A 13180-nucleotide genomic window follows, 5' to 3' on the forward strand; every position below is an offset into this window, starting at 1 on the left:
TGTGTGAGAGAGGGTCTGGGCCCGCTGGGGGTAATGACAGGGCTGCCTTGGGAAGTTATGGATGTGCTGAGGGGGGAAAGGTGCTTTTCATGGGAATACACATCTCCAACTGCTCGTGACACTCCTGGTGTGTGTGTGTTTTGAGTAGGAGGGAAGGGGCGGGACAGGAGGACCGACTGGACAGCTTTTGGACTACCCCAGTGGGTGCTGCTATGACCCAGTCCTCCCCAGACCCTAGCAGCTTATGTAGGAAGCTGTTGCAGCAAAATGGCTTCAAAGGCACGCTGATATTTCAGGGAGACTCATGGGTATACTCTGGGATGCTCATCTTCCCCATTATATGCACTGTCAGACTGGATCAAACTAGAAAAAGCCTGTCTGTAGAGCTCCGTATCATCACTCCCATGTTACAGAGCGGGAAACTGAGGCACAGATCAGTGAAAGGGTCATCTAGCAGGCCGGTGACAGAGCCCAGACTAAAACCTAGAGCTCCTGGCTCCTAGTCCAGCATGCTATCCACTAGGCAACACTGCCTCCAAATAAAGTCAGGTGAGTTACATCCGCAGAGAATTGGGCCCAGGAATATTTACATAAGAAAAAGTGTTGCTAATAGGCATTAATATGGCTGTTCTGGCCAATTCCCCAGGGATCTAAGTGACCCAGGGGACCACGGGCAGACGAACTGCCAGCTGGGTACATTTCTCTCCATGCTGTAATGCCGTGGAAAACTGGCTAAAAGGTTCCTACTGACAAAAACATTCCCAGAACCATGAACGTCCGCTACAGAAATATAAAGCTGGCATCAAAGGTGGGTTGGATGGACACAGAAGTCCCCTGCTTGTTTCCAGTGTGCCCAGCAAACCAGTGCCAGTTGGCACAGGCAATGAGCAATGCCACAGCCCATTTCTAGCTAGCACCGGAGAGCAAATGAGGTGACTATTATCTCCCAGCATCAGCATCTGCTGATCCCCTTGCAATCAATGGGCAAAACTTTGTTGCTTAAGCATTTACAGGCTACTAAGCCTGTCCCCAAGCAGGAGCTGGGGGCACAAAACAGAGAGCAGAGGGGCCTGTGCCAGCTACGCTCCGACAAGCATAAAGCCCATTCCGAGAGCCTGCAGCCATTTGCGGAGTCATCTTGTTTATGAGACAACACTTCAGGGGTCTATTGTGCTCCGGTTGCACACACATAGCTCCCATTAATGCTAATGGCAGCGCAGGGTGTGCAGAGAGAGGAGAACATTTGTGCCTGAGCCAGGATGTACAAAGGCTTTCTGACGAGAAGGAAACTTTCCTCCGAGCAGCGACAGTAAATGGGGTGGTGGAGAAGAGTCACCATTACTTTGTAGCTGGGACTGATCAACCCCTGAGCCACCACCCCGGTACCCAGTGAGCAAGCACTGGAGCTGCTGGCCACACTCAGGCACTGTTCATCTGCAGCTTTAGCTCCTGTATGCAGGTTCTCAACCGCCCAGGGCATGTCGGCTGATCTCGGGGCTCAAAGACTAGCAAGCCAAAGAACTGGGACCAGAGCCTCAGCTCACGTGCACTCACGCACCTCAGCAGGTTGCATTGGTACAATTTAGAGCAGAATATGGCCCGGGGTGGGGTGGGGAGGGAGGGAGCAGGGAGTTTCATCCACAATTACGGCCCAGATTCAAAGGGAGCTGCACCGGGGGTAAATCTGGCCTCGTAAACCTCTACCTCAATATAACGCTGTCCTAAGTAGCCAAAAAATCTTACTGCATTATAGGTGAAACTGCGTTATATCGAACTTGCTTTGATCCACCGGAGTGTGCAGCCCCGCCCCCCTCCCCGGAGCGCTGCTTTACAGCGTTATAGCTGAATTCATGTTATATCGGGTGGCATTATATCGAGGTAGAGGTGTATATCTAAGGCTTCCATTAATGCTGAGTGAGAGAGTGGAGGACAGCAGACATTGCAATGTGATTTAGCAGCAAAAAGAGAGAGCAGTGTACTTTTGGGCCATAGACTCAAAGGCACCTCTGTCACGAGGAGGGAGCAATAACCCCTCCCTCTTTACCGCGCCCTGGTGACCATCCCTGGACTATTTTGGTCTATACTGGGCACCATGAGAGAGTTCCCCGAGGGAAGCTCCATTGCTCAGAAATTTTCACCCCAGGCTGGACCACAGCATTAGAAAACATGCTTTAGGGAACTGTCCTGGCAAGGCCGTGCACTGGATGAGCTGAAAGGGCTTTTCAATCCTTGCCTCTATGGTGCTCTGAAAAGGGGCCTCGTTGCCTGTGGAAAACAGGGCAGTAGCACCAGACTATTTTAACAGCCACAGGAGTTATCGCATCCTTGCCCCAGATGCCTTGTTGTGGACTTTACATGATACCTGGGTATCTGTAGTAAACAGTGATTAAAAAATAACCAATGTTGGATGTGAATAGTGGAGCTGTCTTTCTAATTCATCTAATACCTTTTTCTCCCACTTAAAATGTTAAGCATTAACGAGTGTAAACATCATCTTTCCTCCAAAGTCTCTTCTCAAAAAAAGATTCCCACTGAGACATGAGGTGCACCTGTTCAGAACTGTAACTGCGGCACCTAATAGCCAAAACAGACATACTGGAAATGAAGCCCTGGCTTTTTTATTAAAAAACACTATTTAAAATACTGCCCTGGGGGGGCGGGGAGGGGAGTGTCATACAATAGCTGAGCTAGTCATGTAAGAGAAAATTCTATACCAAAAGGATATTTTATTATTTGTTTTAAAATAGAGCACCAGTATGATAATGGGTTTTTTAGGGAACCTCTCCTGTGAACTGGAAGATTGTCTCAAAATGAGGAAGTCTTGGAAACCTATTTTAACTTTGTGCTACTTTCAAGAGACCAAATAATCAGCTGAGGTTGTCTACAATTCCTGTTACATGCAAGATGTTGATTGATTTATTTATTATGGGTGGTATTGTTAGGAAGACAGGTTGGTTTCTCCCTAAATACTGGTGAAATTTGAATACTCAGGAAAGTGAAGAAGTATAGTTACTTCAACTCACATTATTCTTTTTTTCCCTGTTTTTTTTTGCAAGATAGGCTGAAGAAAACAAGACAGACGTTGCTTTTTTGGTGTGCCGGAGCATTGCATTGCTTGTTTATAAAGTATTACTACTGACACTTTTCTATTCTGCCTTTGCAAACATCTTCTGGGGTCAACCAGGTCTGTATCATGCAATGCCCCTGCGTGACTGTGGCTGACAAAACCAACTTATAAGATTCTGCTGCAGTCTGGTACCCCACATCCAAAAGAGATCATGGAAATTCCCCCTGCAATGGCCCATGTTTCAGTTCATATTTAGGTAGAGTGACCAGACAGCAAATGTGAAAAATCGGGACAGGCGGTGGTGATAATAGGACCCTATATAAGAAAAAAGAATCGGGACTGTCCCTATGAAATCGGGACAGCTGGTCACCCTATATTTAGGTAAGATTTCAGATGAGTTCTTACTACATCTTACTACATTTTATGCCATTTGCCATTTGCCCAAATGTGCTGTCAAAAGGCGGGACCCAAACTCAGATCTCTCTGACTTTCCTGGCTGGAGTTCTCAGTTACACTCTAAGAAGAACTTAACATTGCCAGAGCAGTGTGCAGGGCTCTTAACAGAACAGATAAGCCAGATCCATCTCTGACTGAAATTAAACTCCACACCAGAACACTCCTGAACTTGGCGCTGCAAAATCCAGACCTGAACCTTCCTAAATCTTAGGCTACTTTGAGGCGGCTCCGTAAAAAGGTGACTTGAAGTTGTGAACTGGATCTGGGGTTTATTTCAGGCTCATCTCCACTCTACAGTCACAAGACACTTCTGTAAATAGCCCATGTCTCCACCGTAGCTTGCACAGCTAAACTGAGCAACCGGATGAACTTCCTTGCTCCTTCGGCTCTCCTATTACATGGCATTGTGGAGATTTTCTCCTACATTCTTTCTGCGCTGACGGGGTGGATATTTTTAAACCGGAAAAAAATAATACACAAAGCTGGAATTAAAAAACAAAGACTGAAAAAAAATTGTTTTTTAATAATTAAGACTTTCAAAAATAAGAAAGCATGATGCAAATCACACGTTTGCATAAAGAATTGTTGCTGGGCTGAATGGAGGAAAGGAGCTGCTCTTCTGAGCTAATTTACGATAAATACAGGGCAGCTATTTTTTCATCTACACTATTGTGCAACAGCCTTCGCTGCTCATGGCCTGGGTGAGACGTTATCACGAGGGAAGAAAGCAGGAAAGATATGGAGGAAACGATTGGAGATATTTTTGTTGCAGAGTGCAAGGGGCGTTTATTAAGAAATATCATCAAGATCTGAAGTGCCCAGATGCTTGGGCATCAATGGCCAGAGGATGCATGATAAGTAGAGCCCTGTTGCTCCTGTACAGTCAAAAACAAACTGTCCCTGTGCTTAGGTCACCATGTCCCTGGGCAATTCTTCTCTGTAGTGCTCTGCTTTAGGGGTAGGGGCCCAATGACTTCCCATCCATCAAAAGGAGAGCCCACCATTCACCTAACTGCTCTCAGAATGTACAAAAACGCCAGTTTCAGAGAGAGGTCTGGTCTTCCAAACAGACCCATGGTGAGATCAGAAACAAGATAACATTTCCTGGCTGGATTATTCACTCCTCTCTGTTAATACACCTTGAATCTGGCATTAATCTCCCAGCATCCTCACTGAATCTGTGCAAACACACTGGCCCTCAGAGGGGGAACTGGACTTTTTCACTGTAGCATCTCTCTGTTTCAAAACAGAAATGGGAAACAGGAGTGAGGTGCTTTCAGGACATCACATTTTATCCGGGTCTCTCACGTGTGGGATGGGAGAGGAGGGGGCACATACGGGATTCCAATTTTTCACAGCTGTAGAAAGCAGAGATGGACAAGGCCTATCCGTGCACTTAGTTTCCTCTCTCTTCCTGGGCCAGGGCCAAGCGCGATGCTCACTGGCGTCGTCAGTGAATGACAACACACGTTACAGGCAGCCAGGTCAGAAGGCGGCATTCTCCCAAGCCTCTAGTTTAAACATGCCACTGGAAGAAGACACACAGACTGGTTAATTTTGATGTGCATCTTACGTGTATATGTCTTTGGGGACAGCCCACAAACTAGGGAGGAAGCTGCAGTCGTTTAGCTGAATAATGGTCTGTTAAACTAGGGTAAGCACAGAGTAAACAGAACTTCTCTAATGAGATTTTGATGGCTTCATACCCTGCTCCCCTCACCCTAATGAATGCAAAATCTAGTGCTGCTGGAAAGATCCATCCTAATAAGTGACACGTGCAAACCAGATCTTATGCAGCCATCGTTTGACAAGCTATTCAGGTGGTTTCCAAAGACCAAATTACAGCCTGGGCATGTGGGCACATTTCCACTCAAACTAGATGCTGATCATAGAATCATGGGACTGGAAGGGACCTCGAGAGGTCATCTAGTCCAATCCCCTGCACTCAAGGCCGGACTAACTATTATCTAGACCATCCCTGACAGGTGTTTGTCCAACCTGTTCTTAAAAATCTCCAATGATGAAGATTCCACAACCTCCCTAGGCGATTTATTCCAGTGCTCAACCACCCTGACAGGAAGTTTTTCCTAATGTCCAGCCTAAACCTCCCTTGCTGCAATTTAAGCCCATTGCTTCTTGTCCTATCCTCAGTGATTAAGAAGAACAATTCTTCTCCCTCCTCCTTGTAACAATCTTTTATGTACTTGATCTAGGGTTGTCTTTGATATAGAACTTTACTTTGCGGAAAGCACATTCTGTTTTGGTCTCCTGTCTGAATGCCTTTGAGGACAGGATGGGAAGGGAGTAACAGGGTGGTCTCCCTGCAGAAGAGAAGAATGGCTAGGTACATGGCTACCCACAGGTTCCTCATCTTCCACTCCCAAATATGCTACAAGACACTTGACTCTTCTGGCTAGCTATCATTTGATTGTAGTGAGGTGCCTCAGGGTGCAAATCTTTCACATAGATGCTGGAGCTGATATATGAACAAAACTGCCCTTCCTCTACCCAGTTACCATTTGAAGTGTTCGTTTGCTCAGGTGTCAGCCAGCTGATAAAACAGATGTGGTGTCTACTGCATTATGGTGAAATTCTTGTAGGCAAGTGGCTAAAGGAGTTGAGACATTTCTTCAGGAAGTCACTTAGGTGCAGGAGTCCTCAGGTCAGTGGCTGCACATCTGCATCTCTCCACCAAGCAGGACACTGTACACATAGGGCCACACTGAGCTCTTGCATAAGTATGCACAGCTCCTACTGATGCCAAGGAAAGTTGTATTCCCTAATGTCAAGACAGAGTTTGGTCCATAGTCTCTCCAACTATTATATCTCTCTGGCCTGTTCCACTGGTTAATTCTAGGGCTCTGAAGTCCTATCAAATTTTAAATTAAAACAGTTTAATAGGAACAAAACGGTCTTTCTGGGCAGACTCTGATTTGTGAAGCTGGATTCCAGATTAGCTTTCCCAACGATCTAGGAGACAGCTGAACAGCATGATAGGAAGCATAAATAATCTGAGACAGAGGAGGGGAATGGATGCTCCCCATCCATTAAATCCTGAGCTGCCAGCACAACCTCACATCTAGCAGAACGCACTGGCTGTCATTACAATATAATCAATCCTTTTCCCCTACACGCGCCAGGGAACAGCTAATGACACAGCCTGAAATTCAGCTTGGCTCCCTCTTTCAAGCTACAGTGAAATCATTAATGATACCAGATCTTTCCTCTGCTGTCATGGCTCCTCATGTTTGCAGGGCCTCCTCTGGCAAGAGGCGTGCCTGTGGAGGAGCATGCTGGGTTAACACACATGAACCTGGGACATCACTGTTCTCTCCTGTTCCATGTACAGAGGAAAAAGGGAGCATTGTCAGGTACCACTGTTGACTTTTCTAATGACGACCACTGTACCTGCCCAAAACAAGGGTGACAACAGATGAATGGGATCAGCATTCTCTCGGGGTGATCCAGACCTCGGCAATCATCTGCTGCAAAGGGCTACTTGTCAGGCACTGCCATCAGCAGTATATTTGGGGACTGGTCAGCACCCATGTAAAGGTCCTTGTCAACTTCCAGGGTCACCAAGTCAGCAGTGGCTGAAAGTCATTGCCAACTATAGTCATTGCCATCTAAAGCTGCTTTGGCTGCTGCTGTGAAGGGCGATGGCAGCCCACTTTCCTAGGGAGCTGGGACCCCCACACACACACAATTGGCACCTGTGTTGGCACTCAGAAGAAAGGCTGAGGAATGAATGGGCACAGAGATCAACCTACCATGCCCATGGCTGAGGCTGAGGCACACTGGTGGAGGCAATGAACTGTTGCAGCCCATGTTGCACCTAGCCAGGTAGCTAAACAGAGTCCTTCAGGCAGTAGGGTGTAAATATATGCACCTTTCTCAAATATTACAATCCACTCAACATATGAAAGAAGAGGAAGTCTGTCTCTGCACCACTCCATTCCACCTGAAGGGGGCAGAGCAGAGAACACAACATTAGATACAGGGACTGCTTATGAGCTTGCAAAGCCTGGTGAGCAACGTTCTGTGACCGACTATGAAGGCCGTATCAGAGAAGCTGAGATACCACTGGCTACTGAGGTTGGGTAGAGAGTTACTTACTCTTCACCACAACGCACGGGTGTGCATCCTCGTACTTTTTTCTTTTAGGGTCAGAAAAGCACGCATGCCACTGTGTCTATTACCACGTGGAGTCCAGGGAACCCACCACCGCTTGGTTTGTGCACAATCTATTTGAGCCATTACTCTACAAACAAAACCATCATTAAAAAAAAATCAGTAAAGACAAGACACCAACATATAATTTTTCCCCCTCTGTGAACAGTTATGTAAACTCAAATGCCACGACACAAACCTCCGAACTGGGAAGGCTGAACGGTGGGAAGAAAAATGAATCCATTATGAAGTTGTTTTGTACACACTGCGAGCACTTTCCCCTCTCCTCCCCCAGACACGCCCAAGCAGCTCCATGCACTCGTCCCACACGCACAGACAACAACCCAGGAACCACGAATTCAGGTACTGGGTGGAAAGGAAGCAGGGGGCGGAGTGATGGACAAGTCCAAACCCATCGCCTTTCCCTGCAGCAGATCCCCTCTGCTCCCACAGTCCCGAGGAACTGCCTTTTCCACCCCGAGACAGAGAAGGCATTGGTGAAAACTCCTTAGAGAGATTCCAAGGATTAGTGCAATGACATTTATGGCACATGATACACGCACACAAATGGAGGCCTGCAGAGATGGCAGGATAAGGGAGTGCAGCACAAGAAGGGACAAGGAAAGTGGAAGAGAGAAAGGGGTGAAGAAAGCAAGGCTGAGAGAAAACAGCTCTCTTGCTGCCCAGGGTGTAATGAAGATGCTGCTGCATGCTAGGAGGTGAGAAACAGGAGAGGAATAAGGAACAGAAGCTACTGGGCCCAGCCATGATCATATGGATACATCTCGACCAAGAGAGAAGAGAGGCGGCACAGAGCAACAGAACAAACTTATTACTTTTGTGGGTTTTAGGGTGACAGCAAAGCAACTCAGCAGTGAGCTGCAGATTCATCAGCCTTAAGGGATGGACTGGACAGCCTGTGCAGTTGCCTAGCATGTTGTGTGACACACATTCGGAGGGTCAGATTCTGCCCTTGCTCACTCCATTTGCAGTCCCGAGGTATAGCAAAGGCAGGTTTGACCCCTTGGCCAGTCACACATAACTCCTAGACAGTGCAAGATAGAATGTGACTATGCAGGGTATAGCTGGTGGAATGTATTCTGTTCCCATTGAAGTCAATGGTGAAATGCTTGTCATCAGTAGATCTCAAAGCACTTTACAAAGGAGTTCAGAATCATCACCCCCCTTTTATAGATGGGGAAACTGAGGCACTGAGCAGGAAATGATTTGCCCAGGGTCACCAAGCAGGACTTACAGAGCCAGGTATAGAACCTAGGTCTCCTCAGTCCCAGTCCAGCAAATCTATCCACTAGGCCACACTGCCTCTCACTTATTTGATTTGTGTGGGAGCACAGTTAGTCCAGCGCTGAGTGATTTTGAAACTCTCCCCAATAAAGCATTAGAAACAAGACTGAACAAAATGCCCTGAATTCAAAGAGCATTGAACTCAGAGGAAGTTGGGATCCAGAATCAATCCCTACATACTGTGCCCATCTCAAAGTTTTAGACACACATACGCATGCAAATTTAATAGAATGAGCCCACTTTGTTTGTTCTCGCAATCAAAGCGATTCCCCCCGCAAAAGGTAATGTTTTTGAATAAGTTTTTAACCTTCATTTATTTAGGCTAAAACAGTTACAATGTAAGAAAAAGTGGGTTAAAGTAATTCATGGAGATAGAACAGGACTGCTTAGTTTTCAGAGCCTTGTAATACCTCCACACTAAAGCTAACTTATACTACCATTAAATGATTCAGCATGGTTCCTGTCAAGCAATTATGTTTAATAAAGGCCTGATAATGAAATTTGCTCTCATCTGTTACTTGATACCTCGTGTGACGGGCTCAAGGTTCCATCCAGACTGACGGTGATAGAGCAACACTGGTATGTGGTATTCCAGTGAAAACAACTGCACTAAGACGCTGACCATGAAGCAGCACTTCAGAGAGTGGAGAGTAAGAGGATTGCGGGATCTTTTTGACAGGAGAGGAACGTACAGAAAAATGGATAACGATCCAGGCCGCGTATCTCACTCCCTGGCAGGGACAGAGAGAACCCAGGTTATTGCAGAAGCGAATGTTGCAGACAAATAGCTGCGAGCTCTGTGTCTGTGAAAAGTCCAAGACTGACAGCTTGAAAAGGGAAGCTTTCTAGCTAACTACAGAACAGGTACAGCTTGAGCACCTCACCAAGGAGCGTCAAACCTGACTTGGAGGGATTCACTTCAAGGGTTTAGAGAGTCATTCAAACCCTGGGCCTAGCTGCTGTGACTGCAGACAACACTGCAGCTTGCGTCTTCTTTGATCTTAACTCAGATCATCAGCTCATTGTACACAGGCCATCAACCAGTTATCAGCTGGCGGTGATTTCTGGTCACAACTAGCTAGGGTTGCCAGTTTTGGTTGGACGCATTCCTGGAGATTTGATCACTTGACATGATCTTTAATTAAAAATTAATCTTTAATTCCTGGAGACTCCAGGTCAATCCTGGAGGGTTGGAAACCCTACTACTAGCGCAGTCTGGATTGCAACAGGTGGGCTAGAGGTGAAAACTTCTGTTCCATTACCAACCCCCTAAACCATCCAATCCACCAAAGAAATACATTGTGGGGAAAACACGACAGGAACAGCCATATGGCAACAGACCTGTGGTCCATCTAGTGCAGTATTGTCAGACAGTGGCCAGGGCCCGATGTTTCAGAAGAAGATGCAAGAAACCACGGTGGAGAACCGTGCAATGGTTTGTCCATAAGGAAAGTCTCTTCTAACCAAAGTAAGCTAGCGGCCAGTTTATGCACTGACATGTGAGGGTTTCATAGGCTTGTCTAATACATTGTCACACTATTTTCTGCATTTCTCTAAAATCCAGACACATATGCACTCTGCATGCTAAGGGTCTGTTTTCAGACCTCATGCCAGCACACATTTTTCCAATGCACTGCTAGATGCCTTACTGCAAAGCCCTATTTTGTGTGTGTGTGTGTGTGCACGTGTGTGCGCACAATCCAGGCATGGACCTGAACGTCAATTTGCATGGGTGCATCTGCTCAGCAGTGCACAATGTGGCTGGAAACCAGATCCCCTGCACATATAACATGGGTAAACAGGGAGAGGGGGGAGGGCACAAGTAGGGAAGCCGCAGCACTGGGGAGCAAAGAAAGGAAGATTTGCTGGTTAGCTACAAGACAGTGCAAAATGCTAAAATGATCCGTGCCATGCAGAGAGGCAGAGAGGGACAGGATAAGAGTGAATGGGTGTGGATGGGAGGTAGAGACGCCACTTGTGAAAGGTGTTTATCACAGTTCTGCAGAGCAGTGTTGGAGCAGGGCTCTCATAACTGTCCCTGCAGACACGTTTCCTTGCAGGAGTCAGCTGACAGCAGTGAAAAGTCCCCCCTCCCCACTGAGCAGGCACAGTCTCAAGTGATAAACTGATGGAGCAGCAAGATTTCTCTTTAAAAAAAAGAGGAAGAAAACTATTCCCCAAATGACCCACATTCACACTGAACAGCTGATTGGGGTCTCAGGAAGCCACAGTGCTCAATTGAAGCTGGTTGCTTCCCGCTCAGTATGAACCAGTGGAAAAATCTCAAAAGATCAGTTACACACACACACTCTCACATCCCCCTCACTCATGGCCTTTGCTGGCGTGGAGGGGGACTCCATGACAAGTCTATACAATGCTTGGTGATTGCTCTTCCCAACCTGTTCTCTCCCCAGACATTTCCCCCTAGTATCCCTTCAAGACCACCGCCGGGAATTCTGCGTTCCTCCTGTCCAATCCGAGCTGGCTGATTATTCTGGAGAGTGGGTAAGCATCTGGGGATGGGGAGAGAATGAGCAGGAAGCATCTTTCCTTCCATGCTCCCAGTCCATGATACCCTCTGGTCTTCCTTAGTGCATGGAGGAAAGAGCGAGGAAGGGGAGGAGGAGAACTGAAGGGATGAGAAAGGCACCATCCCTCAACGCCGTCTGTCACAGCCTGGAGAGGGGAGACAAGACACACAGCAGTCAGCACCTGAACAATGACAGCTGGACGTTCTGTTGAGAGGAGTTCACTCCAAAGTGCCACCCACCAAGGAATAGACCTCTCCGAACACTAACCTACTCACATCAGGGGATTAATGATGACCTGGGGGTTACTCACTGGATGGAAGGAATGTGTGGCAGGTAAAGTTCCAACAAGTCCATTTGTTCATATGCAAAGGAGGGTTACCATGGAGATGGTAAGATGGCTTAAGCAATCGCACTTCCCCCGAGTACCCCCATATCAGTTAGATTCACATTATTGTTTGGTATAAGGAGCCCTCTGTTTTACTGCCCAGATTGGTGGGGGGAGAAAATTGTCTATATAGATGTCCCTTTATCTCCTGCCTCAGCGCAGAGGGATGGATTAGAACTCTTGAGCACCGCTCCTGCCCTGCATATGTATGATTCTATTGTTCCAGACATACACGGTGTGTTTGCATAAACGAGACTACGATAAATGACAAAGGTTTTTAATACAGTTACCGTTAGCATCCAAGTACCTAAGCTATCATCTCTAATGCACCCTTTGCTTCAGGGCGCAGGCAGCAAGCATCCAGGCAGCCCTATCATAGGTCTCTATTCCAGATCAGACCCTTAGCTACGAGACCTCTTTTGACCATGATTCCCCATGTCCATTCCCACACACAATCATCCTGCTCATCTCATAACAGCTACACAAGAACCCCATTATCCCCAGACCTCACCCACGACTACCCAGCAACCGGTGATAAGCAGGAATAGTAAGCTGCAGATTTACTAGGCCTGACCATGGCAGCAGGGGGAGAATCTTCATTATTTCTAGCACCTAGAGGTTTGGGCCCAGACATGAAGGGTATGAAGGTATGAGGCTCCATCAATCAATAGGTGCATAGATTCCTTTGAGGATCCGGGCCCAAACATGGCACGGCTTCATGGAAACATTTTTGTTCACTCAGTCTGTGACTGTTGTCTGAGAGAGATGATTATACAGCAGGCACATCACAGTCGTAAGAGTCAGGGGAGAACTGTCAGATCATCTAGTCTGTTGCCAAGAGGGGCATAAAATCCCCAGAGGAGGTATAATACCACGTATCAAACTGACAGCGTATGTCGTCTTAGCCCATAGGCCAAGGACAGTGAGTCAGGGGGGTGTTTATTAATAAACAACCATGTTATAGGTGTTGGATCCAGGCTGCTGGAAGACAGGGTGTAGGCCAGCAGCCACCTTCTCCCAAGCCCCCCATGCAAACATGTCCATGAACCAAGTAGGGTGGGGAATGGGAACACCCTACTTGTCATGTTCACCTCAGCAGCATGCGTACAGCTGGCTCAGTGATGGGGGACGGGACAGCAGTGCTGTCTCAGGCATATTCGGGCCTGCCTGAATTCCACCTCCCAGAGAGATGAGTAACCAGTTGCTGGGAGAGAGTACGGGTGAGCGGTAAGCAAATTGTTATTACAATGCACAATGCAGCTCTCA

At 47.2% G+C, this 13180-nt stretch overlaps 2 protein-coding genes across 3 annotated transcripts in view; one reads left to right on the top strand and one right to left on the bottom strand.

Annotated features, from left to right (window-relative positions):
* Window positions 1-13180, top strand: part of LOC127034846 (uncharacterized) — a 299262-nt gene that overhangs the window by 186664 nt on the left and 99418 nt on the right. The window lies entirely within an intron of this gene.
* The window catches only part of KSR2 (kinase suppressor of ras 2), a 250094-nt gene continuing 247582 nt past the window's right edge, over window positions 10669-13180 (bottom strand). For both annotated transcript variants that reach the window (XM_050924133.1, XM_050924132.1), the window contains one exon: window positions 10669-11674. In XM_050924133.1, the coding sequence (XP_050780090.1) occupies window positions 11668-11674 (7 nt within the window). In that variant the 3' untranslated portion in view covers window positions 10669-11667. The remainder of the gene's footprint in view (window positions 11675-13180) is intronic.

The sequence above is a fragment of the Gopherus flavomarginatus genome, chromosome 15 (assembly GCF_025201925.1).
Source record: "Gopherus flavomarginatus isolate rGopFla2 chromosome 15, rGopFla2.mat.asm, whole genome shotgun sequence".
NCBI classification, from domain to species: domain Eukaryota; kingdom Metazoa; phylum Chordata; order Testudines; family Testudinidae; genus Gopherus; species Gopherus flavomarginatus.